This window comes from Empidonax traillii, unplaced genomic scaffold (assembly GCF_003031625.1).
Source record: "Empidonax traillii isolate 1590-97213 ecotype Southwest subspecies unplaced genomic scaffold, ASM303162v1 scaffold381:size621868, whole genome shotgun sequence".
Lineage (NCBI taxonomy): Eukaryota > Metazoa > Chordata > Aves > Passeriformes > Tyrannidae > Empidonax > Empidonax traillii.
Genome location: NW_020955574.1, coordinates 563,197 through 590,664, shown reverse-complemented (window position 1 = coordinate 590,664; position 27,468 = coordinate 563,197). Strand labels below are relative to the sequence as shown.

General features: G+C 40.4%; 2 protein-coding genes across 2 annotated transcripts in view; one reads left to right on the top strand and one right to left on the bottom strand.

Annotated features, from left to right (window-relative positions):
- The window catches only part of LOC114062074 (2-amino-3-carboxymuconate-6-semialdehyde decarboxylase-like), a gene marked incomplete at its 3' end in the record, with an annotated part of 34,769 nt that extends 27,889 nt beyond the window's left edge, over positions 1-6,880 (bottom strand). The window contains exons 1-2 of the mRNA XM_027893114.1: positions 6,656-6,880; positions 2,631-2,687 (exon numbers count right to left, since the gene is read on the bottom strand). The remainder of the gene's footprint in view (positions 1-2,630; positions 2,688-6,655) is intronic.
- The window catches only part of TMEM163 (transmembrane protein 163), a 90,722-nt gene continuing 70,133 nt past the window's right edge, over positions 6,880-27,468 (top strand). Inside the window, exons 1-2 of the mRNA XM_027893112.1 lie at positions 6,880-7,297; positions 12,391-12,510. Of these exons, the coding sequence (XP_027748913.1) occupies positions 7,135-7,297; positions 12,391-12,510 (283 nt within the window). The 5' untranslated portion in view covers positions 6,880-7,134. The remainder of the gene's footprint in view (positions 7,298-12,390; positions 12,511-27,468) is intronic.

Genomic DNA, 27,468 nt, shown 5'->3' with positions numbered 1-27,468 from the left:
TCCCTACCTCCTAATGTTTATTCATTTACCCTCATCCAACCGATGTTAGTGGATTTGCATGCTCCGCCCCATCTCCACCCACCTTCCAGACCCTTCTCTGCCTAGCCCTATAAACCCCACCATTTTGTGTTAATAAAGTTGGATCAGCTCTTGGCTGTGAAGGTGTTCAGATGGGTGTTGTGTGTCTCTTCTTGGGCTGCGTCACAGCTTGAACCTGACCTTCCAGCCTCTACCTCAAGCTCTCTTCTAGCATCTACAAGCTAGCCACAAGAACCCCTGTCACTGGTCCGCTCCTTTCCCTTTTTCAAAACTGTGACAAGCATTCATTATGGATAGACAAATGTCAACATTTATAGAGACCTGTTGCTTTTGTTACTGCTGCACACACAGAGAAAGGTCTGGCTGCAATACAGGAGAAACTTTTGGCTTTGAATTCCACAAGAAAATGGTTCCCATTTCTCATAAGAAGAATGCCATGAATTATGTGATGGCCTGGCTAAGAGGATGAGAAACAATTATGAGAATAAAGAATGCAGAAATCTATTAGAACTCATCTGTATGTTGTTGACATAATTTTTGCCTCTTTCAAAAAATTAGTATCTGAAGAATTTAAATATTTTACTCACAGCATCTTCCATTAAAATGAAATATTCAAACACAAATTGCATGCCAGGACTAGGGAAACTAATTCTGTTTCCTTCAGCAAAAAAATCTCACCAACCAACCCAACAAAAAACCCCAACAAAATCAATCAGACAAAAAAAACCCCAAACAAACAACAAACAAACAAACAAACAACCAAAAAAAACACAAAGTGGGTAACAGATTCCACTGGGTACTAGAAATTTGATGGCCATCAAAACTTAGAAGAGTTTGATTTTAAGTGTCAAACATCTGCTTGAGAAGATGTAAAAAATCCCCCAAAACTGGCACACCTTGAAATGTGTATAGTTTCCTGGTTATGAAGAACATTTTGGCAGTGGTTATTAGTCTTTTATAAGTGAACATCCTAGCAAAACACTCAGCTACAATTCATTTGGCATGAGAAAAGGGTAAAACTCTCTTCTCCAATTCACAAAACAATGTGGATTTGCTATTCAAAACAACACATTAATGTTATCATATTAAAGAGTTTATCAGACAACTTCCAGAAAAAGTGAGCTGGGGAGTACTTACTTAAATATCAGAGCAGAAGCAAAATAAATATTATTGCTATAGATTAGTAGAAAGGTAATTTCCTCAAACAGTCACACAGATCTTTTCATAAAAAGGCAGCACGAAAAAAAAATTATTCATTTGCCGATGACATGAAGTGCCAGGGAACAAGACAATAACCCTAATCAGAAATTAGAATTTAAAATATGGGAAGAGAAAATAGATGTGAGTTGGGTGTTATTCCCCCTAAAACCTATTGTATCTCTTTTCTGACACAGACAAATCCCCCAGGAAAATGCAACTAGTCTCTCTTCTCATTAAATCCCTACCTTACCTTCAAGGTACTGATTATGACTCTTGATTTTTTTTTTTTTAATGCATAAGGTTCAATTTATAAACTATAAATATTTCATGAATGCAGGAGTCGAACCTGACTAGGAAGGAAATGTACATCTACCTTTTCAAGCAGCCTTTTTAACAAACTCCAGGTCTGACCTGGTAGGAAAAGTTCTCAGACAGGTGCACGAGGAGAAAGGGGCACTGGCTTGGCCAGGGGAAGAGTGACCCAATCTGTGTAGGGTAAAAAAAATGTTTTTTGATTTCTGTAGTTCGCTTTAATTCCTGTTTAACCATATAAACTTAATGGAATATTGTCCTTTGAAAATGGATGTGAGACAACATGAAGTTATGCAAATACATTGGAAGTGTCTAATTGTTAAGATGCTTTTGGATAGGAATTAGCAAGTAATTATAAGCAATTGGACAAGTTTATTACAAAATTATATCGACTTTTGCTTCCTAAGAATTTCCTAGCTTTTTTTTTCTTTTCTTTGATGCACAAATGAAATCTCAGCTGCTTAAATTCATGTCATCCATAAGAGTCACCATCGGAGAAGAAAGATCTCTCCACATAACATGGGAAGCAGGAGTAAAAAAGAAAAAAAGAGGAAGATTATTACTTAAGTAACAGGTAGGTGTCTCTTTAAAATAAATGTTCCCTTCCATTCCTATTTAATCCTTGTGAATATTAACAATGAAATAAACCCACTGTCAAATAAGTCAGTTTTACTCACTCATATAAAACCTGGAAACGAAATGTCTTCGGTGATATAAAGAAACATTGTTGGGAATAGAGACATGTAGTCTTGAATGACTGCATAATTTTTCTCTGAACAAAATAGTAAGCCCAGTTTTTGTGGTTTCCCATATTTACATAGTAATTTTGTCTTGAATTAAGAGCAGCTTTTAAAATAGTTGGAAAATGCTCACTGTGAAGAACCTTTTCCAAGATTTTCTGCTCACTTTAATGTGGCATACTTTGCATTCTATGTTTTTATCCCTCCTTTGTTGCCACAGTGGAATGTATCCATGCTTGTGGCTCTTGCTAGCTGTGGCATTTTTTGCAAATATGATCCGGCAACAACATTGCATAGAGGAAAAGTAGGTGCTTATGTGAGGTGTCATCAATTACTTACCAAGGTCACCCCATGCTCTGTTCTCTGGGAATTGGATTATAGGCACTTCTTCATAGTCTGAAGGAAAAGATACTGAATTATCATATTCTTCTTTCAAAACAACACCCTGATTATTTTTGACCCAAGTTAATATTCAGTCTAAAAATGCCAAGAAGAGAGATGATTTCAATTTAAACTCTATTTAACCCAGTGCAAGAGAAAACCACTAAATGACCTACGTACATTGGATAATAATTTAAGCATGCCCTGCAGTTTAAAAATTAATGCACTTTTGTTGCACTACGACCAACATTATTTTTTATTTTAAATTAAAAAAAAAAAAAGGGTGACTAATATCGGGCTGAGAATTACCTAGACTAAGTTAAAAGAACCTGGTATTTTCATCCTGTTGACCACTGAAAAAGTGAAAGACACATTGATGAAGTAAAAAAGTGAGCTTTTTTTTTTTTGTCAGCCATGAAACGTCTGATAGACCAAACCAATAAACCACCCTGAGTTACAACAATACTCCCTGACACTGCAATACAACTCCAGAGACAAACACAGTATTTTGTTGCCAAAAAAAGGCAAGTTTTTGTTGTGTCTGTATGAAATGTAACCAAAATTAACATTGTCTTGCTCTTGTGCCTTTAAACATTCTAAAACATAATCACGGGGCCAGCTGACCAGCCCTTTCCCAATGTGCAAGAGTGCTCTTCATGTAAGTGCTGCACTTAAGGTGATGGTCGATATGGAACATTGGCTAGTTAATGTCAGTGGAATCATGCAAAATTCCTTCTCAGGAGCCCTTGAGTGCACCACTGTGTTTCTGCCAATTCCAGTGAAAACATTCCAGTCAGTAGCCCTAAAGAGGGAAGGAAAACCAGAAATTCAAATGTGATTGATATTTTTTGGTTTTTCAATGGAGGAAAGGGAAGAAAGAGAGGGAAAGGGAGAGAGAAGAGAAAGGGAGAGAGAAGAGAAAGGGAGAGAGAAGAGAAAGGGAGAGAGAAGAGAAAGGGAGAGGGAGGAGAAAGGGAGGAAGGGAGGAGAAAGGGAGGAAGGGAGGAAGGGAGGAAGGAAGGAAGGAAGGGAGGAAAGAGGGAAAAGGACTACTACAAATAACCACAGCAAAACTAGACCACAGACAACCCAGATGAAGAAAAAGAAAAGAAGTTATTTTTGTTGTTGCTGGATGCTGTGGTGCATGAGACCCTATTTGGAATAAACTTTCTCTGAAAGTCAAAATATTATGGAAATTACAGGCAGTTCCAGCTGGGAACAAAGTTTTGCAAGTGTGTATTAATTTTGTAGCAGCTATAGAATACAGGATGATGTAAGGCTAGTTAGATCAAATCCAGAGATATGGCTTTTTTTTTTTTTTAAATTGATTTTGACTTCTCATTATTCGTATCCAACAAAGGGAGGTTTGAGGGGCTGGGAAATAAAATAATTTAGTAACACAGCTATTAAAGTGAGACATTTTTCTCTTCATTGACTGCCTACAGGTTTCCTACACGAGAAGTCTGACAGGGCTGGAAAACGGGATGCATGTATTTAAAAACCCAGCCCTACGTCTTTGTCCAGTGGAATCGAGGTAGAGTGAAAGAGGTGTCACGAGAATAAGGGGCAGTGCTGGAAACCAGCTTTCAGCTGCTGTGGTGTGGCAGTCTCATTGCTTCTTAGCAGCTCGTTTATATAAATAATGGCCTGAGCTGAAAGGCCCCTCATTGTGGATCTGCTTAATGTTTTGAATTTGTATTTGCTCAAGGCAGTGTATCTCCCTTCTCACACGAGGCCACGTTTGAAAGTACTGAAGAGACTCATTTAAAAGGAACTCTGAGACTCTTTGCAGGCCTCATATTCTTTGCTATAGCCTGAACACTGTAGCATTTACACAAATAGAGACAGCTGCAGTCCCGGCCAGACACAGTTTTATGTAAGAGCAGCAATTGAGGACAACTAAAAAAAAAAAAAAAAAAGTAAAAGAAACACATTACAATTTAAAACTTGTGCTTTTGTGTTCATAGTTCCTGTTTTCCTCTTGATCATTTGGAAACCTACCCCTTTGACCTCCCTTTAAAGAAATGGAATTAGGAATCTCCAGGCACTTCCCTCTTGGGTTGATTTCTGGAAGTTATAAGAATACCAAAATAGCTTCGAGAGACTTATAGAAAGGAAGCAGCATCCAGTGAGACTCACTAGTCAATTTTTCATTTATGCAAGGAATAAGAAAGTTCTTACTGGAATGGATCAGTTATGGAGATCAGATATGGATTTATCTCCCTAAAAGAGGAAGGATCCTGCAATAATTACTTTAGGGAGCATTATATCTGTTGCAGCAATTCCAAGGCACTCTTCATGGCATGTACTGGCTGCACTCTGCATGGGAGGATGTCTCCATAAACAGACTCATCAGAGGTTTCTGTATCCTACCAGTCCCTGAAAAGGATTGGTCTCCAGTCCCTTGTCTCTGACCAGGTTAAAAACTGGTTCTACTCATTTAAGGATTCTCACTTCACCGATACTTTTGACAATCTATTTTTATGGTAAGTAACAAAAGGTAAGTATTTTCTACTTTTCATTCATCTCTCACATGCAGTTACATTATCTGTCTGCTCTTGTATTTTCCAGGTTCACGGTCACCAGAGCTTAATAAACAGCACATTAAAAAAAAAAACAAAAAACCCACAGTATTTTTTTATGGAGTTACTAGTTTCCAACCCCTCCCAACTCGACCCAAATCCCTGAACAATACTTCCCTCAAAAGAACTCATGTGTGTTAACTTATGCAGGTGTGAAAGAGCCTTTTTTGACATTAACATCATATAGGCACTTTGTAATCTACTCTCTATTTCCCGAGGGAAAAGAAAATAATGTTGGCATTGCTTATATTCATATTAACGCTCAACTAGAGGATGAGAGTGTCAGGATCACAAAGCAGGGTAGGATAGCTAAAGGTGAAGGTGAAATTTAGGCAAGAGGCATGAAGACTACCACTACATTTCATATAGTAGGTTTGGCAGACTACACACAAAGAAATCATAAGACTGAATAAAAAGGAAACACCAATCCCTGACACCACAACTGCCATCTCAATTCCACAAGGTTGCCAGAATGCCAATTAGTTTCCGAGCCAGTATTTTATATGACTTACCTTAACAGTTCCTTACATTTACTTTTTTACATAATTCATGGTTTAAAATACAGCTCAAAAGGTTTTGAAGGTTAGTATACAGCTTGAAGAGGCATTTTTAAGAATTAAGACATTTTGGTAGTGCTGTTGCACTGACCATTCCCCTACAGGTATTACAAAACTGCTGCAAAACTTTTTTAAGGCTGACATCAGCAAGATTCTGACAGTTTATAAAATCATGTCACTGCCATGCTAGCATAAATATTAATTTCCATCTGGCCTTTCTATATTCCCCAATTTTGCTAATTCCTCAAAAGAGATGGGCAGCCTGATCTTAATATAACCTAAATAGGGATTATATCCTTATATATCACCCAAGGACCAGCGCTTCAATGCCCAGTTGTCTTCTGATATTTTCTAGGCTCAAATCAAAACACGATGCAGTTTCACAATTTATCTGCATGCCAGTAGGCATGAACTGGGAGACTGTGCGTGCACAAAGAAGGCTTTGTTTATTTGCACCTCTCTATCTAGTCATTAGAAACCAGCAGAGAAGAAGCGAGCAGCTCTGGCACAGATCTAGCTGTAAAATTTTACATTTTCAGAAAACACTTCCGTGCACCTAGGGTTTTAGTTTTGTCCCTATGTTCTTCTAGGAAAGGCAGGTGAGTGAACTGAGAGCAGCCCCTGAACGCCAGCAAGTCTCCAGCTGTAATTCCGTGCCTGAGACGGCTGTATATTCTAGGACAGTTTCAGGCTGATGCTGGTAAAACCAACCGTAAGTGTAACAGAGCGCCAGCGCTGGGGGGTCTGAGGTGCCAACGTGAGGCGATTCTGCTCTGATCCCCAAAAAGGGCTGTGGCAGAGGGAGAACGAGCAAATCCCCGGCAAGGGGGAGCCGCTTTTTTACCTGCGTGAGGGAGGGCGAGGCGGACGGGGCCTCGCTCCTCAGGGCCCGCGCCCGCAGCCCCCGGCAGCGGCGGGAGGACTCCGGGTTTGGACGGTCCCTGGACAGCTCTTCCCCCTAAGCCTCCGGAAGGAGGAGGAGGAGGAGGCAGAGCCTGGCATGGCGAGGGGAGGCTGACGAGCCTCCCTCTCTTCCCAAGCCGCTCCCGCCGCCGGAGGAGCTCCCTGGGGCGGGGAGGGGACGGGCAGCTCCGGGAGGCGGCACCGCTCCCCCCCTGCCCCTCTCCGCCGCCGGCGCGGGCAGTGATGAGGCGGCCGCGGGGAGCGGAGCAGCCGGAGTTTGTTTGCTGCCTGCCCTCGCCTTCCCTGATGCTCTGAGCCGGAGTCTCCTCCTCTCCCCGGGTTCACACCCGGGCTGGATGCTCCGCTCGCTCCTCGCCTCGCTGCCAGAGCCGCCGGCCACTTCTCACCGCCTCGCAAGAGATGGACCCGTCCGCTGCCCCCCTGGACACTACCCCGGACCCCGCCATCGTGCAGCCCCCCGGGGCCAGCCCGCCCGTGCCCCCACGGGAGCAGCAGCAGCAGCAGCAGGAGCAGCTGCGGATCGGGGAGAGCGGGCAGTTCAGCGAGGGGCTGGAGGACAGAGGTGAGCGTCCGTCGTCCATCACCCGCCTCCCTGCGCGCTGCCCTCGGCCGTCACCTCCCCTCCGTCCCGAGGCGCCTGACACCCACCCCGACAGCTCTGCCGACACCCTCCCTGCAGCACCCTCTCGCCTCGCTGTCCTGGACCTGCACCCTCCTCTTTCCGCCTCAGCATCCCTGCCCGCCCCCTCCGTTTCAGCCCTGGCAGCCCCACAGCGGCTCCAGCCCCCCGAGCTGCTCCCTCCAGCCCCGCTCTTCTCCTGCCCCACCGCCCCCGGCCGCCCCCCGCTCCCGCACTCACTTCACACCCCGCGCCGCCCTCGGAGCTTTTCCCCGTTTTAGCTCCCGTACGAGAGCTCCGCGACAGCTTTGAAGTATTTTTATAAACTCTATTCGTGTCTGTTCCCACCTCGCCCGGAAACTTGCCTGCCTGGCGGGGGAGCGGGTGCCGGCGGCACATGGCTCCACAGGCAGAGCCCGGCGAGGGGCGCGGGGGGCTCCCGGTGTTCCCGGGGCTCCCGGGAGGGCCGGCCAGGGCCAGGCAGGGCCGGAGGTTTCCTCGCCATGAGCTTCCCTGCCCGGCGGGGTGGTCACAGCCGCCCCCCCCGAGCACGGGCTCATCGGGGCGTTTCTGAGGGGAGTCCGCCCCAGCCAGGCTTGGGGGCTGAAGTCGGGGCACTTGTCTCACCCTTCCCCCGCCATATATCGCACTTCCACAGAACTCGTTTTTTGTTATTTACCTAAACATCTGACCAAGGGTGGAAAGCTCCCTGCTTTCAGACCGTGTTGCGCGTTAATGCCAAACACACCTATTTCGGACATCTGTTCAGGGTGTGTGAGGCACTCACGTACCTGCCGCCCACAAAGGCAGCTGCCATTTTAACCCACCCCATTGCCCTGCCCTCCACACCGCCTGCAGGCTCCTCTTTTCACGCAATTTGTCTCTATTTTTTATTTCATGTTTAGGCTTCCCTTAGCCTCTCTGTTGCCTTTTTTTTTTTTGCTTTTTCATTTTGCTTTCAGCACCCCAGAGTCCCTTTCATGTTCTTAGTCTTCATCCATAATCCCTCTACACGTTACCCCCTCCATCTCTCGTTCTTTCCCCAGCTTTCCAAATGCTTGTGCCTGCTCACAAATCTAGACGAAGTAGAGAAGTAAGAGGGAAGAGCAGTCACCACCTTAATGACAGGTTTCAATCATGTCGGGGCTGGGGACAGCCCTTATTCAAGGGGTACCCTCACTGTCAGCACCACAGGCACAGGACAGACACTGTACCTGAGGACAATTTGAGGCTTCGGTTCCTGTTTTAAATAATGGCAGTGAGGAGTTTTGATTACGGTTCAAACATGGAAGTTTGATTGCAGAAATTTTGAATTCGTGCCCAGTATGACAGAGATAAAGATAAAATCTGTCCCTTTTGGTATTAAGGGTAATTCCATAAAACCAGATTGTTTGCTGTACCTACACTATCGTTTTCTATGACGGAGATGAGACTAAAGCTGATGATTTTATTTCCTTCTTTGCCTTCATGCTCTTCTTATGGCCCTTGCAGTAGTTTTCTTTTAGCCTTTCCTGTAGTCACCGACTCCATGTGCCAGGATAATTCCCAGTCATTGTAGAGGGAAATCTGGTATGCTTTTTGCAGGTTGTCCCTGTTAAAATGTTAACAGTATGTCCTTTTAGGTTGTACTTTTTCTTACGATCCTTTCCAATGATTCATAGCAGATCCAGTTATAGAGATGATGCTTCCGTGTTTGCTAAAAATAAAAACTAACCCTAAATTTTGGAACAAGATATTTGCTCCTCAAGAGCCAGATCCAAAATCAGTGATAATTTTGTGGATTGTGTCCCTAAATTAACATTCTTAGATGAACAGGTTTTTTTATTAGCCTTATCTCTTCCACAAATTCTAGCTTGACATTTTAAAATAATCCCTTAGCCAAATAGAAAAGTACTTCTGGTAAGTCAGCATATGGTAAAGAATATCCTAGAATCACTTCACAAATATGCCAAGCTTGTGTTCTGCAACTGTTAGGCAGGTTTTTTCTCCTTCTGAATTTTTTATGGAAAGAAAGTCTGTTAATATATGAAGATACTGAAAGATAAAGTAAAAATCCAGTGGATTTAACCAGTTCACCAGCTTTTCTATACCTTAAGGATATCCCTGTGTTAAAGAAATTAATGGCAATAAAATTGCTCAGTTCGCTAATTTCAAGGAGGAGGAATTTTATTTGTAGGTGCCAGCTTTTTTTTTTCTTTTTTTTTTTTTTTTTTTTTTTTTTTTTTTTTTTTTTTTTTTTTTTTTTTTTTTTTTTTTTTTTTTTTTTTTTTTTTTTTTAAGCAATGCAGGTCATACTGAAAGATTATCTTTCAGCCTCCTGTAGATGCTTAAAACTTGCTTTCTTTTGGTCAGTGGAAAAAATATGGAGGTTTACCTTGTGAATTGTGTTGTTGTGTGTAAATTAATGAGCTGTTGTTGCTTCTAAATGATTATCATGCTATGGGCTTGGTAGTCACGTGAATGAGTTTGTATTTTTCTGTGCCAGCTTTAGGACACTCGTAAGAATGATATGATCTTTCTCAAAGTGGGAAAATTTTAGGTAGAGAAAATTTATTCGAATTATTTTGGCAAGGAAGGGATCACATCCCTGACAGCTAGAATATGCCAGCCATTTTGAGAAACAAGGAAACACACACACACACACACACGGCAGAAGTGGTTCAGTTTTATAAAGATCACAGTCTCTGTCATACTGGACACGTGCTTGACATGTGAATAGTGATCAGCAGGGCTACACTAGCTGTGGGGCTTATTATTCATTCCTCAATTTAATTAGGATATAGTTTGATTTTTAAATATCAACCATTTACGTTGGACTTCCCCCCGTAATAATGAGCAGTAGCCATGAATTATAGGATGTCTTTAAAGAAAGAAACAGGTGAGGTTGTCTGTCATTCTGATATGTGTTTGTTTGAGGTTTGAAATTTTGAGAATCAAAATCGGCTAAGAAAACCTGCTTTGCTTTACATTCCATCAAATTTTGGGCCATTATTTAAAATCCTCGGTTTGGGGAGGGGACAAGAGGGGTGAAGATACAAAATGTGAGAAGATATGTTTTCTCTATGGTTGTTTTAGCAGAAATCTCTCCTATATTTCAAGATGTGTTGTTAAATCACCTCCTATCAGGCAGCAGTTAAGCTGTGCATCGTTATATATAGTAGCAGAAGATAGGCCAAACATTGGGGGGAAAAAAAAATTTCTTCACACTGATGAAGGCAAGCATGTGAGAAATAGCTGTGCAGTGCTATCCCTGATAGACTCAAACCTCTCAGAGTTGTCATCTGGCAGTTTTCATGTATTAAACAGACAAAGAATGCTCATAATAAGAAACATATCATTTCAGTATAGGGCCTGGTGCATGCAAGTTTGCAGGTTCTTTTCCATTCATAAAGGAGGGAGTGAGTAGCACAAAAGTGTGAGAGTATTTTAAATGTTCTAAGAACACGGTACAAGCATGAAATTCTCAGAGTGGCTTTTTGAACAGCCATAAAGAAACTCTCTCTGCTTTATTGTAATTGAGGTGTAAAAAGCATGAAGAGTTTTCCCAAGGCAGCACGAAGCCCACCAATTATGCTAGGATTAGAACCAGTAATTTTAGCAGACTTCAAGTGGCAGAATAAAATCTGATGGCTCAAATTGTTGCCTCCCCTGGATGCCTGCCCCTCTGCTGACACATTGCTGCCCCCAGGGCAGAGATGTCTGATTCAGTTCTGAGCTGATTCCAAAACCATGGCAGTTTTCAGGCAGTATATTAAAGTCAGCTGAAATTAATATCTGTTAAGGTTAATAAACTTGGTTAAACACAGTGTGGATTCAGAAGGACACTGAGAACCTGAGCAGTTGTCCCTGCCTTGAAAGTGCCCGTATCCATCAGACAGAAAACTGGGGAAGGTGAGGATAATAACAGCTTCCACTGTTACATTTTGATCTGGTGCTGAGTTTGCCAGAGCCCTCGTTCTCAACCCTTAGTCCAACTAAAGAGAGTTGTGCTGTTAAATCAGTGTCCCAGTTCAGTGCCTGCAAGTGCAGGCAAATCTCTTTGAAAAGTGCTCATCATCTGAGAGGAACCACCCACATCTTCTGGAGTAATTCATTAAGAAGTTTAAAGCCATCAGGTGTTCTCTCTCATCAGTTAAACCGATTTGAGCTAAAACATGCTGGTGAAAAAGAATGTATGTTTTAAATGATCTGAATACATTAAGCATAAAAGAATCAGAATGGGATATTCAGAAGGCAAATACCTAAAGACTGCCTGCATCTTAGAAGTGGCTTAAGATTCAGACTGAGAGAATAAAAACCAGAAAATGTTGTTAATTTTTTTTAGCCTGCATTCTCTGTGATTTAAAAGACCAGTAGACAAAAGACTTCCACAAATTAAAATCATTAAAAAAAAGAGAGAAAGCAACTGCATTTCCTTGTGTTCAGCAGACTTCTGTACTGATTGCAGTAAGGACAGAATTGGTTCTTCTCTTAGCTCCTGATGGGAATATGTTCTTACCTCAAATGAAGGACAATTCAAGATGTTTTTTCAGCTGCAGTAGCTTTCATTCTAAGGCTTGCCTGCTTTTACTTCCATGCACAATCTGTGCAGTATATCCCCGTGCATCAGGAGGTTATTCCACAGAGGCTGGGGAGCACGAGTTTCTCTCCTGGGTTAATTATATCCAGGATCCTGGAGTTCTGATACAAGTTTTGATCTGAATGAGCACAGGACTGAGACATTTCTTGTGTAGATGCACAGGTGGAAAACGTAAGTGGTGTGAATTTCTGTAACTGCCCTACAATTGCAGCGCTCTTTTGGTGTGTGGGTCTTTCTGTGTGAAATCAAAACAGCCTGAGTGTGTTCTTCTTGCTTACTCACATGTTTCTGGTGGCCTTAAGTACTCAACCTTAATAATGTGAGCAGAGTTTGATTCTGTATTGCTTCTATCTGTAATATAGAATGTAAATATGTGATCTAGGGCTGAACTAACACAGCTGTGTTTTTTAAAAGGAGCAATGTATTGTTCATACCCTCTTTGCTTGTTGCTTGTCAGGTTTACTAGAAAGCAGTACAAGGCTAAAACCTCATGAAGCTCAAAGCTACAGAAAGAAGGCATTGTGGGTTTCCTGGGTCTCCATTATTGTCACACTGGCTCTTGCAGTGGCTGCTTTCAGTGAGTATTGGGAATATTTTAAATCTTCACACCTCTGCCTTTTTGTTTTGCTTTTGGTCTCAGAATTTCTCTCTTTGTGGAAGCTTTCTCATGTTTTTTCTTTGCAGCTGCTAAAGAGGTTTCTCTCCAGACTGCCTGTGTCTGCATGGTGCTTATAAATTAGTAAAACTATTGGCTTTTTTCTGCAGAGTATAGGGCTGTTGAAGGTCGGAGATAGAAACAGGAGACATTGCTTCCTGCTAGCATTTATGCATGTGGAACTGTTCATTTTAGGGAATAGTGTAAAAACTCATTATGCAATGGGTTGCTTTTAACTAAAGGGGTCAAATATGACAAGTCTTAATCCACTTGGGATTTTTAGTGGAAACGCTATAATAAAGAATAGTGAATTGTATTGGAGAAATATAAAATTTGTCTGTATTACACTGACAGATACCCAAACACAACGCTAATGTGAAAGAGAAATCCCAGTTTCTTTTTTAGAAAAAATGAAATATATTACTTTTTTATATATATAAATATATATATACTTTTTATAATACTATTATTTATTCAAAACAGGAAAAAAGCAACCTTGTGTAAATATATATTTTAGTTCAATGCCAGTTTGTAAAATACAAGCTATTCTATCTTGGTCAATTAAGTAACACATTAAAGACAAAAGGAAACATGGAAGCTGGAACAAAATCTTTGCAGCGGCACATCCTCTGTTTGAAAGAAGGAAAAACCAGAAGTGACTGAATTTATGTGTTTATATAAACAAAAGGAAAGCTCTGTCTAGGAGACATCAATGAAGTCTCAAAACATCAATCTCAAGCTTGATAAAGACAGACTTGTGTAATTTTTCTTTTTTTTTTTTTTTTTTTTTTCTAAGTCACAGCAGCATGTCTTTTATTATTCTAATCTGCATTGTCTGACCTGCTGCTGGAAGTTGGTGTCAGCTCCCAGGAGAGGTTATTAAAAGCTGACCAAATGGTCTCTGAAAACTCAACATATATTACTCAGAGCAATTTGTACAGAGACACAGGTACAATAACTTGATTCAAAGCTAAGCAAAAAGAGAAGGAACACTTAAAAGCAGAATCTGACACTGTAAAGAATTGTAATGTTAAAAAGAGAGCTAAACAAAGTTTCCATTTTCTTCTGCTTCGTGAAAAGACAGACTACTGTCTTTGCTACTGAAGCAACGTTAAAGTCAGTACAGTGTTACAAAATAACTGTTACTTATTAACACTATAGTTTTAGGGAATATTGTGAAACAGCTTAATTTTATTTTACATTTTAATTTGTCAGGGTTGCAAGACATAAGTGTAACACAGATAACTAAAGCTCTTAGTTTCTTTCAAGAGGATCTTTTAAAATGTTTTGTAAGATTAGTTAGAGATTTCAGAAATTTCCTAAAAGCTTTTATTTTTTTCCTTTTTATTTTTCTCTTCTTCCCCCTCTGCCCCAACCCCCTCCTTATTTTTGTAACTCTGTTGTATTTAGAGAAAAAAAAATAACCAGCAAAGAATGTAGTCCCTGCCTGGATATACTGTGGTTGCATACTCAGCTGGAGGGGATTGGCATTGAAATCAGCTGTTAGTAGTAGGCTAATTATGATGTTTTTGGAATGTATCTTTCCCCATGGTAGAATCCAAATTTATGATGCCTGGAAGAGGAATCAGCTCACAGATATATATTGAATCTGTATGGAATCTCTTAATAGGCAGTTGACAGTTAACTTATATTCCACAAAAGCATTGCCAGGGCTTTTCATGTATGTATTATTAAAAATTTTTAACCTTTGAGGAAAATACAGTGACTCTTTTAGAAACACTCTGCTCCCCCATGCAAATTCAGAAGTTCTGCTCAGTTTATCATCCCACACTGGCTGCTCTCTTCCTCTCTGCTCTCCTTTTAGCAGGTTCCTCTAGCCAGTCCATGGTTGGGAGAGGTGCCAGGTGACCAGAGTTTGCTGCCCGTTTGATATAAATGACTGGTTGTCACTTTGGGGTGTCTGACACTGACAATTCTTTGCAAACACCTGCTATTTAAGGCATCCTGTTTCCGTTTTACCTCTTGTCTGTGATGGTGAAGTGTTGGCAACACAGTCCTGATGTTCCATTTCAGTGAAAAATGGAACTAGCTAATAGTTGGGCTACATGGTCTGTATTCTCACTACTCCTTCTGACTTCTCTATAAATTCTCTTCCTGCAAATTTCTGTTTTATCCTCTTACCGGCTTCAAAATTCTTTCTTGCAAGTGTATCTCGTGGTGCTGCTTTTGCAGCACATAATATAGTAAAGATACCAGGCCAGGGAACTGATGTTAGTTGAGAACTGCAGTTGAAGAAGTGGAGGACATGAAAGGTAAGAAAAATACCAAGGGGAGTGATGCCCATGTGGAGAGTAGGGAAGTGGTTCAGGAGCCTGCTTTTCCAACCAAGTGTTTGCAACAAGACTTCCTTTCCTTTTTTTTTTTTTTTTATGGTCTTGCTCACCATCCTTCCTTTCAAGACTAGTCTAGTTGCTTCCAACACTATGCTTTTCCATCACTAGAGTAAGTTGGAATGGTTGATCTATGGCAAATAAGGCTTGAGATCACAGAATTACAGAATGTTAAGGTTAGAAAAGACCTCTAAGATCAGTGAGTTCAACTGTTAACCCAGCACTGCCACGTCCATGACTAAACCGTGTCCCATACTTACATACACAGCATATATTTGCTACAAAACAGGTGGATGGTATGTATGTATTCTCTCTGGGATGGGGTGTTTTATGGCCTGAAACACCAGAATATAGGAGTTTAAATGCTGATCTATACATCCAGCTGGGTCTGGTCTCTGTGTCTGGAAAGCTCAGCTAGGCTAGGCTGGATATGGAGCAGAAGGAGTGCGTAAGGGAAAGTGAAGTTGTCATCTTTCATTCAGTAATGTTGAGGACTTGCACTGGCCATGAAATCAGCTTTTCTCTTTAGCTGAAAGAAGAGATCTCTTACTCTCAGGTACTTAATAAACTTAACTTTACTACAGAAATGCTGTACTTGTAAAAGACCCTTTGGCAGTTTCGGCTGTTGTGTCTAACACAGCTCCTGCACCGTGGTGATCACTTGGTCCCACTGGCTTTGAATGCTGTTGAAGGTGCCGTTCTCCAGCATGTAGTTGCATAAGGCTTCAATAAAATCTCTGCAGACTTAAAATTGTAAGGTCCTTGAGGTCAGTGAAGCCCTATGGTATTGTCTTTAATGGCTGAAAGTTAGGTGCTCTCAAAATCTTCTGACATTGTTGTTTTGTGCAATACTTTTATGATCAAATGTTAATCTATGCCTGGTGAATAAATTAATTTTGCTCTTCTTTTCGATGCTGCCTGAAAAATGCATGCTTGTAGAATTCTCATGTAGAGTGGATTTATGTTGTTATAAATATATAGTAATAAACTGTCTGAGCAGGATAAAAATTATTGAAATGAATATTAGATTATTCCGTAGCACTCCAAGTAAGTACTGGAATAATAATTTTAATATAATTGTTTCTGGTTTACTGTAATATAAAAAAAGAATGATAACATAACATGAACATCTTTCCTTTTTTTTTCAGTTTGTGTCTGTGTAGTATAAGGCTGCAGTGATTTCATAATGACAACTATAACTTCTTTCTGTAGCTGCAGTATTAAAGGTTCTTACTAGCCTAGTTTCAGAATCATAGTTGAGGATGAGGTACTATTGCAGGTGGAATGGGACTCTGGTCTTTTGAAACCCCTTATCCTCAGTTTCTTGATGTTTATGTTACTAAAACATAATTTTGAAGAATATACAAGTATAGCTTTTGCAGTTCAGTTTCTGCTCAAGCAGCTGATCTCTGATAATATTGTCAAAGCAGAGAACAAACTCATTGTCTGCTGGTTTTTGTCCTACGTAGACTTGACTCACCCAAAGCAGTGTGTTCCTTCATCTTCCTTATTGGATTAGCTGAAAGGGTTTCACAGTGAATGGAGTCGTCAGATCAATACATCAAAACAATGTATAGGCCACATTCTGCACTAAAAGCTCTCTTTGTAGCTGGAGAAGATTTAGAATGTGAGCCTTTGTAAATGTGGGCTTTGTCAAGGGCTTGCAGACAGCCCTTCCCAGGGTGGTGAGGGCAGGCCCTGCGTGCTGATCATCCCGGGGAGTGGCACTGGGATGCTGGCAAAGTGCTGGGCAAGAAGCAGAAGGCTGTCAGACATATCTTCAGGCTTGCTTTAGAGATCGCTGCTTTTAGATCACCACAGGCATGGTAAAGTATAGAAATAACTGAAAGCTGGAGTGCAACAATAGGTCTGTGATTTGAGGTCATATCCTGGTAGTCTGGTGCAGAAAGTTAAAGGGCTGTTATCTTGGTAAGGTGAGTTGTGTGAGTCTGTACAGGATCTCAGGTGGCACGTACAGTTCTGTAGGTAGAAGTATTAGCTATTACAGGTTTAGTTATTGGGCCATGGGTAAGATATTACCAGTAAATGCAAAGACACTGACATTCTGATTTTTGTATACAAAATCATTTGTGTTTCAGAATTAATTGCTAAAAAAATATTTATTAGAGTGAACTTTCACATACTGAGATTAGAGAGGCATTTTGTTTGAAATGTATGGTCCACAGTCTTAAAAAATTCGGAGTAGGACTTACTTTCAGAGTAAGGCTTCATGCTAATTCAGATTCTAAGGCAGATATAAATGCCAACAAATTTAGGAAGTGGCTCCAGGTCCACTTTCTTTGTTGGAATGCCATTGAGTCATAAAGTCTCCTTTGGGTTAGCTGTAGGACATGACTGCTGGTTTTCCTCCACTGTTATGCTCCTCTGGTGCATGCAAATGAAGTTCCACGGGACAAATATTGAGCAATCAAAGGTGTCACTCTCTGGATGCTCACATGGGACGTTATTGATGTAATCTGTCACTCCTCATCTCAGACATACTGCTCAGACAGCTGAGATGGGGAGTGACTACATTAATTTATTGATGAATGTATCATTTTCTCAGTGACCCATTCTATTCTGGCTTGAAAAATTAAATATAAGTGGGTTTTCCCTTATGTTTGCACAGTACTTAGTGTATCCTGGGCACAGCTGTGAATCATAATAATGCTACTAATGAAAAATGTGGGGGAAGGTTCATGGTTCTGAGGCTCTCTAGTTGGGGTATTCAGTTCAGTATTCTTTAAAGGTCACAGAATTTCTGACAAATGATGGGCATTCAGCACTCAGGCCAGGTTTGGAGTGTCTCAGCTGGGTACCAAACAGAGCTCTGCAGGATCGCTGGCCACATAAAAAGTCTTGGTCTTTGTGTTTTGTCTTCCAGGAACTCTACAGAATTGCATTTCTCACTCCTAAAGACCTGGCAGTTGTTGTTCCTTTTTTTCTTTTTCTTTTTTTCTTTTTTTTTTTTTTTTCAGTAGAGCATTACATTTATTCAGAAAGTTACATTTCAAGTCACAAGACCATGCAGACACCTAAAAACAAGCACAGACTAAATTCAGAATAGAACTGCTGTGTGATAGTATGCAGATCCCTCATTTTGCATATTTTTCAGGGCATTTAATTACAACAGTTGCAAAAAGGCAGATGCTTCAGGGCTGTAGTCTCTCAGAAGCATTAATGAAATATGGAACTTAAATTCCCAAGGTAGAGTTCTGATATTGGTGGCACTTGTGCTTCCCTGTCATCTTCATTACAGCTGCATCAGTAGAATCAAAATTAGAGTTTGGTCCTAACCATGTTACACACAAGATCTGAAGGACAAAAAAATCCATTTCCTGGGCAGCACTGGCAGCAGATTGCCTTTTGTATAGGTCAGTCTGTACTTAATAACAGCAAAATGCAATTTTCATTCACTGAAAATGAAATAAGAGGCCAGTAAGGGCCTGTCTAACTTTTTTTTTTCAGGCATACAAAACTCTTAAGTGACTTTCTTGGGAGGAGAAAATAGCATATGGATGTCAAGTTCAAGACTGATAGCTGTTGAACAGAAGTGTAGGTCTAAAATCTGCAGTGCTTCACACTTCATGAAATCTTTTCCTTAGCTGGCAGGAAAAATGATGGTAGAAGTCTGTAAAATCTAGAACAGGCTATACAATGATATAATGTGTTTGAACAGTAAACAATTAAAAAATTGTTGTGGTGGTGGAAGTTTGTTAAAACAGCTGGGTTTGTGTTTAAGTGCTACCCCTTAAAACAAAGTAGTTGTATTTTTGCATTATGAAATTGCAGTTTAATCATTCCTTGTGCTGAGTACTTATTCCTTTCTCATGAGAGAAGATCATCCCCAAAGAGATTTGAAATTAAACCAGGATGCTGATATTGAGGGAAAATTACCACTATAACATCATTACATGAAGAATGAGAAACAGGCAAGTATGTTAAGTCTGGGTTACTTAGTGTGACAGTCACAATCAGAGTTCTTCCCTTAGTTGTTTTATTTTTCCTTTCTGAGATTTTGTTGGGGTTTATTTTGTGTGTAGGAGTCTGAAATAAATCTGTGCAATATTTAGACCAGTAAGAACAGTAACATCCTTGAAATGGATTAACATCTATGCTATGCTCCATAATTTATACCATATATATATAATGTACATATTCTGATATATATTTATTTTATGGCAGGAAGTTTTAGATGCTTGAAATCAGGTCTTCAGTTTGGCCACCAGGTGTCTGCCAGGATTCTGTTAAAGACAACTCTGTGTTTGATGGTTCAGAGGTTCCAATTATGAGAATACAGTCGAGTAACAGGGTGTGATGTACAAATAAATAATCTAAATAACTAGACATTGTTAAATAATTGGATGGATGTCATGGATCCTGCTCATATCCCTGAGAGAATTGTACTGTGCCATTAGAGACAGATGCTGTTAGAGGGTGAATTTTCCATGTGGGAAAGGAATTGAACATTTAACAAGGAGGGTTTAAGGCACCCCAACTAGTGATAACTGGAGGGTGTGGGAATGATGTGCCCCACAGCCATCCCCAGCTTGTAGTGGATGAAAAATGTGTTTCTTGACTAAAAGTGGATAGAAATAATTAGAAAAAAATAGTGACATTAGTTATATTGTTTGTGATGGGTATCAGTTGTTGCCAATAAAAAACCTTTTTGACTTTTTATGTCTAAAATGGAATATAAATGATCTTCTAGTACAAGTCTCAATTGTTGCTCTTGCTGTATTTGCTATAACACAGAAGTAAGTGGGTGTCCACCTGTCCTTTGGGGAACCATCACTGCAGTCTTAGAAGTCAGATGTATTTTCCATCAATCACTGTAGTGTCAGTTCTGCAGGTGGTACCTCAGCTGTTGCAGGGTTGTGCAAAGATATGAATGTGTTCAGAGGTTTCTGATGCACCAGTGGAATTGGATTTTCATAGTTCATGAGATATTTTCTCTGCTCTCCCAAAATGTGCTTTTTTACTTATTGGCAAAGGTGAAGTTGTACTTCTCTGTATCTGGAGCTGGAAATTAATGAGAGAAAATGCCTGTTCAATATTCATTGTGTAGTACCAATTTACTGTTTGAAATTCGTGAGGGTATAAAGCACTACTGAATTTGTAGCAGTGAAACTAATGAAAATCAGAACACAGCTTTCTCCTCCTTAAGTTTTCTTTGCTTCTGCCACAAATTTTAACCTATTCATGCTTTTTAATTTAGTAGACACTAAAGTGTAAACAAAAATGTAAACTCAAACCTGATTTAATTTCTTAATAACATTCATAACCCTTGTTTACTGGGAAGTTGATAGTGCTTGGTGTTTCTTTCTTGGAACTTCTTCTCTGTGATTTTTCAGTAACAGTGTTTGAGTTCCTGGGTGCTTCTGTTTTTTTACACGCTGTGACACTTTTTGAAGAAAGGGATATTCACACAGACCTTGGGAAAAAATCCAGTTTGATAAAATGATTTGCTGTTTCCTATGAAAAAATTAGTATTTATCTTTGTAGGTGATAAACTGTAGTGGAATCTGGTTATGCTGTGTTAAGCAGCTGTGCTTGTCCACTGCAGGTCTGGGCATTTCTGGCACACAGTAAATGATGTGTGTGTGATTTGATCAACCCTTCACTGTAACTAAGCAAAAATATTACACAAACATTAGCCTAAATTAAAAAGAGGTGAAAATACTGTGGGGTTGGTTTGGTTGGTGGGCTCGGTGTTTTGTTTTGTGTTTTCATGGAGGAGGTAGCACTTGGATAAGGGTTTAACAGTTGTCCTCATCTCATCACAGACTTTGATAACCTGTCAAGCAACTGCAGTGTCGGTTGGTCAAGTCTTTTGGGTTGAAGGATCGGAAAACTTTGATGCATTGTATTAAAAGGATAGTACAACCTGGTCAAATTAGTTTTATTCAAAAAAGGTTTATCACAGCCTTTGGTAGAGACTGAATCCGGAAGTCTGGAGATTGGGAAAAACAAGATAACTTTTAACAGACGTTACTCTTCATTTGCAAACCAGTCTTCTCCAGAAGAACCATAAAGAGCTCCTACCCATCTCTCTTGACTTTCATGACCTATTATTGCTCTTTTTTCTCTGAAAGTGCAGAGAAAGGGACAGATAAGCTTGTCTTCAGAGTTCGAAGATGCAGATTAGTCAGTACTTAGTCAAAGAGGAGTGACCAGAAATAACCAGCTGGTATTTTGCTAGACAGAAAAACTGCAGAGGAAGTGGGATAGTCTGGCAGATGCCATAAAAATAGGTAGACAAGAAGCATCTGCCTTCCAGGAACTGTTGCAGAATAAGTGGCTTCTGGCACTTGCACCACCAACTCTCCTTTCTGGAGAGATCTCTGGGCCATTTTTGTGCTAGGTGTGATGCTGAGAACATGAGTGAGATCAGCTGCAGAACAGGATCCTTGGCTGAATCCTAAATGAAGCTTTCTCATCAGATATGAGGATACTTTGTCTTCTGCTATTAAAGATTATGCATCAAGGAACTGTTAAATACAAGGTATCTTTTCAATATATCAAGACGAAGAAAACACACATCTAAGTGTGTCGTTCACCGATCGCATTCTTTAATGAAACATTTCAGTGGCCAAAGAATGGCAGTATTTCCCCAGGCTCTGGAAAGAAGAACCTCAGATTTTAGAAGAAAGATTTACTTTTGTTCAGTGGGAGATTTAACAGAATGGAAATGCATCCTGCAGTGTCAGCTAAGGAAAATAGAAGTGGCTCCATGCATGCCCATTCTGGTTCACCTGATAGACAACAACAGACAGGTTAAGGTATGCTTGAAATGTTGAAGTTAAACCCACATTTAGTGGGAATTGAGTTAACCCTGGAGAAAGGTTGCTAACAGCTCCATGGAAAATACAGGGCAGAGCCAGCTGAGCAGCATCAGGCCTGGCTGGCATCATGGAATCTGGTGACAAAACTGGTGGTGGTTGCAGTGCTGACAGATCACTTCCTAAAGGCATGGCTAAGGATTCATGAGAAAGCTGCTTACCAGCACAAGACAGACAGCCTGGACTAGCACTGGTTCATGCTCAGTTTGCATGTGTGTTAGTGCTGCCAGGAGTACAGAGAGACAGATGTGAGCCATCAGCCCCAGCTCGTTGTCTAAGAGCATGACTGAGGGCTCTGTGGATGCCCAGAGGATCATTGTGCACCTCCCAAATTGATAGACATCACTATTCTGACTTGCTGCTGTGGCTAACACATATCAGACTATAATGTCTAACTACGTGGAACTAATAATACCCAAAAGAGCCAATTCATTTGCTCATCCTTGTGGCACATTAAAAACTGTGTCTCCTTTTCATTTAGCATGACTTGGTATTTCTCTGTGTAATTACCTGCAACAAGAAAAGGAGAGATTGTTTAACAATTCTCTCTCTAGCCATGAAAAAAATAGGTCAGCAAGTTAATTCGTACAGACTTTTAGTTAAGGAGGTAAAAAACATAGTTAGAGGCCTTTTACCTTATGAGTTCTGGCTGTGGGAAACCCATAGTCACTGCTTGTGCATGTGCAAAGAACCAGAGCCATAAACATCTAACAGAGATGTGGGCAGTGACAAATTTAATTTTTTTTTAATTTTTTTATTTAGAGTCTTAATGAACACTTGAGCAAACTCTGCTCAAAGAGGGATTTCCTGCTATTCTCCCACTAAGAGATACTCACTAGGTTATGGTGTGTACATTTCCCTGCTGAGAAGCATCTGGTGGATGAAAACAAGACTTTGATTTAAGGGATAATGTTGCAAGTAAAGTTGAATGGCTTATGGAATCTTTAGGCTTGAAATAGCCTAAATACACTTCAGGTAATTTATAGGGACAGGTCTTTGGCTGGAGGACATAGATTTGTTGACTTCCACGGCTTTATTTCAATTTGAAACACATAACGTTGGTCCCTGAAGCTTATGGCAAATGATGGGATGAACTTGTACCAGATGAGCTGTTTTCAGACTTACATCTCCACTTAGCATTTTCTTGTTTTTTTTTTTGATAGTAGCTTGTCTCTCATTTTTTTTTTTTATTGAGATAGTATTTGCTTTAGGCAGCCTGTTTAATCTCTCACAAGCATTTTTAAATGCTGAGGAAAAAAGGTGAATTCACAGTAATTCAGATCCTGCTACATTCTCAGAGACCTGGCCAAGAATTTGCTCCAGGGACTGTTCTAATCCAGGGCATAGCCCAAGCTTTCTTTGTGGCTTTGGGAAAACGATTTTACTGCTGTAAGCTTTTTCTCCATCTGCACATATCAGGTTTTAAAAATGAAAAAGTAACTGATTTTCCTGCCAAAACATTGGAGTGTTTTGTTATATGGTAGCTGACACTTTTATGTGTACCTTAAGTCTTCTATAGTGACAACATCCTGTGAATTTTGTATGCACAGTTACAGGCAGGTACTGCAGGCTGCTTCATCTCACTATTGCACCTACTGATTTGTGGGATAATTTCCACAGTTTGTTCTGGTTTAACTTGTGAAAGCTGTTTCAGAGTCACAGAGTTTTTCGTGCTGTGATGCTTGGAATTGAATGTGTTCAGATTTATTTGACTTCTCGTTGCCCCTGCAGTAACTTTACGGCTGAGAGATGTGTTTTGGGTTGGTGTGTTTTGATGTTACTCTTGATATACTTTGATGATGCAGTTTAGGCCGCTTGCTGATCACCTGGAGCAGAGAGAAGGCCCTGATAAACAATTAAGAGTGAGAGAACGAGGTTGTGCAGTTTTGTATGGTGGTGGTTCTTGGTGGAGCAGTTCCCATTGTGCAGTGCCTCTCAAGGTTCATGAAGTGCTTAGGGACTTGCATATATTTTTTTCTTCAACATTTGATTTTTGGTGCTGGCAAACTTCTGTTTCTTTTAGTACCCATTGTCACTGGTCAGACAGACGCTGGAAAGAACTTTTACAACTTCGAGTTGCTGTCAAATGAGTACCATTGAGAAATGAAAAAAGACAGGAGAATGCTAGGAAATAACCTGCCTTGAGTTCTAAGGGCATGAAGTTTTTGAGATCAAGGAAGAGATCCTTGTGGAAGATGGCAGTTGAAAAAATGTTGAAGTGTCTTTGAGCAGCAAGTAAGGTGGTTTTGACTCTTGTCAGTTGTCAGGAACAAATTAGTGACTCTCAAGGAAGAACCTATTTTTTTAGCTGTATGTTTGACCTGATGTTCAGTGTAACTTTTCATGTCAGCACATGTTATTTTTTGCATTACTAGGCTGGGTTTGTTGCATGTACCTTTTCTCTTTTGGGGAAAAACTGATCCTGAGGTTTTGATAATAGGAGGAGGTTTTTGTAACAAAGCTCAGCAGTCCACAGTTCAAAAGTAAGGTTTGAAAGCTGCATCAAAAGTGCAGTTGGATTCCATGAGGTTACCAAATGTTTTCTTCTTTATTCTTCTTCCCTTTTTTAATTTTACCAGGAGTTGAACAGGCATTTGGGGTTTGGCTCAGGTGTGGCTTTCTAGAACTGAAGAAGTTACAGTATTCATAGAATATAGACAGTTTTGTCTGCATTTACTACTCTGTAAGAATCTGCTGATAATTTGTACCAGAGCTGTGAATATTTTTCAGGGCATGACACAAGGGAGATGAGAGTATAATGGGTCAGACCAGCTATGGCACCTATATCCCTGAAGATTGGTATGGTGTTGGAGGATGTCTCCCTAATCCTTGTAGCTGAGAAAATAACAAAAAGTCCATTTATGAAGGCCGAGGAAGTCTGCCAGCATGAACACCCATGAACAATCCTGTCAAGCAGAACGGTGTCCCTGGGGGTTTCCTTAGGTGGCTGAAAGTTTATGTTCACCTACACAGAATGGAGAAGTCAGGATTTCCATCTTGTCTTAGAACCATAATAAACAAGTTTCTGCATATAAAGTTGCACTCTGTTTCTCCTCCTGGAGTGCTTTGGGTTCCCTGTGAAATCAGTGCTATTTTGCAGTGACCGTGAGGCGCAGTGGAGATTAGTGAGTTGGTGATTTGTTACTCTGACTGGGTACTGGGCACATTTTCTGCACAGGCTTCCTGCTGCAATGCAGGTTTCTGCTGAGCAGTAAAAAACCTTGTTAAATTTTGCTTTTGCAAAAGAAAAGAAACAAAAAAAACCCCACATCAAAATAATATGCAAACACGTGTAATAGAGGAGAAAAGATTGGCAAAATATGGTATGGATTTACACAACACAAAAAAGCACCCTAAATACTGTGTAAAGTTTGTTTAAAAATTATGACTATTTACCACTGATTATATCAATTTTTTGTAATGAAATGCACATCACTTGTTTAAGGTACACGTTTCTGTGATGAGATATTTTTTCTGAGCCTGTTGTATATGTTATGTGTTATTTCAGTGCCTGGCATGGACAGGAACTTTAGATAGATGATCTGAGGAAGAAACACAGAAGAGTCGTTGCCTTGTCTTCATAGCTCTTGCAGCCTCATATGGCACAGTCAGCTTTTGAGGTTGTGGGTGGGAAGTAAGGAAGACATACAGAGGTGTTCTTAGGGACATATTATGTGCTAACAGTGAATCTGTTGGGTCTGCAGGTGAGTCCTGAGAAGGTTTCAGTGTCCTATGTGTCACAAGTCCTTTTTCCAAATCTTTGGAAGAGACTTTGTTGACATGGCTGCTTTCAGTCCCAGAACCTTTGCTGTTCTCCTGGACACTGGCAAAGCTCAGTGTCCCTGGCATGAGGAAAAGCCAAAGGCTTGTCTAATCGTCATATGGGCAGAAGACTGAAGTGCTTTTAAAGATGGCAGTTTGTTTTTTAATTTTGCTTTGCCTTTGTGTCTTCTTGGTTTTACTGTGATATTGCACAGAAGTAAGCACAATCAGCTTTTCTTTTAATGACAGTCCTAAAAATGTAGTTGGGCTTGAGGATTTCCATGACTTTCATATAATTGAAGAAAGCAGACATACTTCCAGTTGGAAAGAGGGGTTGGCATCCAGTGATGTCAGTGATCCTTAAGTGGATCATCCAGGGTAAAACCCACCCAACTTGGCAGCACAGCCCTTTATAAACAGGGTGGTGATATTCAGTCATCCTGTCCTACATAGTAGAGAGCACATGGGAAACCAGGTTGCATAATTGGGTTGCAGAGAAGCTGCAGGACTAACAAATTGGTTTGGAAGTCTAATAGGAATGTATAAACATCAGCGTGCAGACACTTTTTGTTTTAAAGCAAGAGCACAAACTCTGTGGTGTCTTGCTAAGTACTGTGTAATAAGCAATTACTTTGCGTGGATGTTGTGTTTCTAAAAATGTGTTCTCCATTTCAGACAAAGCAAACTCTCAGGAGAGCTGGGGCAGCTCAGGGACAAGGCTTATGAAACCAGGCCTGCACTCTTGTGCATCACAGTCTATTCCCTTCTGCTTGGCACACTGAGCGAGGTTGCTTATGGCAGATAATTATACAATCCTGGTTTAATTCACAAAGAGCATCCCACACTGTCAGTCTCTGAAACACTCAGAAATCTTTGGAGAAAATACACTGCTGAAGGAAAAGAATTGGGTTTGCTGGAGCTCCTGGTGTTCAGTTGTTTTGTTTGTTTAATTTCTCATGCAAGTATGAATAGATTTTTCATGAAAAGTAGAAGACACATGAGGACCTGACCTTTGCTTGTGATGAATCCATTCAGCTGTTGTTCAGGTGAGACATTTCACAGTGAATGCAGTTTAAGAAGTGGTATTGGTACCTGTGCTTTACAGGCAGTTTCACAGTTACACAGAAGTTTCATTCTGAAAAGCAGCAGATTTGATCTTGGATTTGAATGTGTCCATCCCTGGGGTCCAATTAGGAAGGAATGGAAATGCTGTGCTTTCCTTTCCTGGTGGCCCAGGCTTCACTTTTGCAGGCAGACAGAACTGCAAAACATATTAGTTACTGCACTGGGCAAGAACACCTTTTAGACCTAAATATTTACAATCTCTTTTCTGCTTTGTAACTTTTTTATGTATATACAATGATTTCACTAGGAGGTTAGGTAAGATGCAGGAAAACTAATAAAATGTATCCCATTAATGATAATGTGTCTTCTGCTCCCATTGTGATGTATCTGCCTTGATTTCACTTGTGTAACTCCAATCAGCATTGATTTTTGCATTCTTGTGCTGTGTTATGTGTCTTGTGATATTGATGAAATCAAGATAAGGAATGCCAATGCTCTGGGTCAGCAGAAGATGTTGATAAAGGGGTTCTGTTTGGGAGATTCTTGGTATTCATTATTTCACTGCAATGAATAATAATCCTTTGACATGGGATGAGACATCAATAGTTGCGAAGAACTGACTTTGCAAGAAAGAGCACAAAACACAAAAAATTAAAATATGTAAAGGAGGTAGTTGGGTTATGTTTCCAGATCACTGTCGATAGGTGTCACAAAGTAAAATTAAATTAATAAATATGCAGGGTAAATAAACTCAGCACTATGCCCTCAGTACTGTAGCTGTTTAGAAACAGCAGATAAATAAACCCAAGAATCAGTCAACTTTAATAAAAGGCATTTACATTATGAAGGTACTCCCAGTC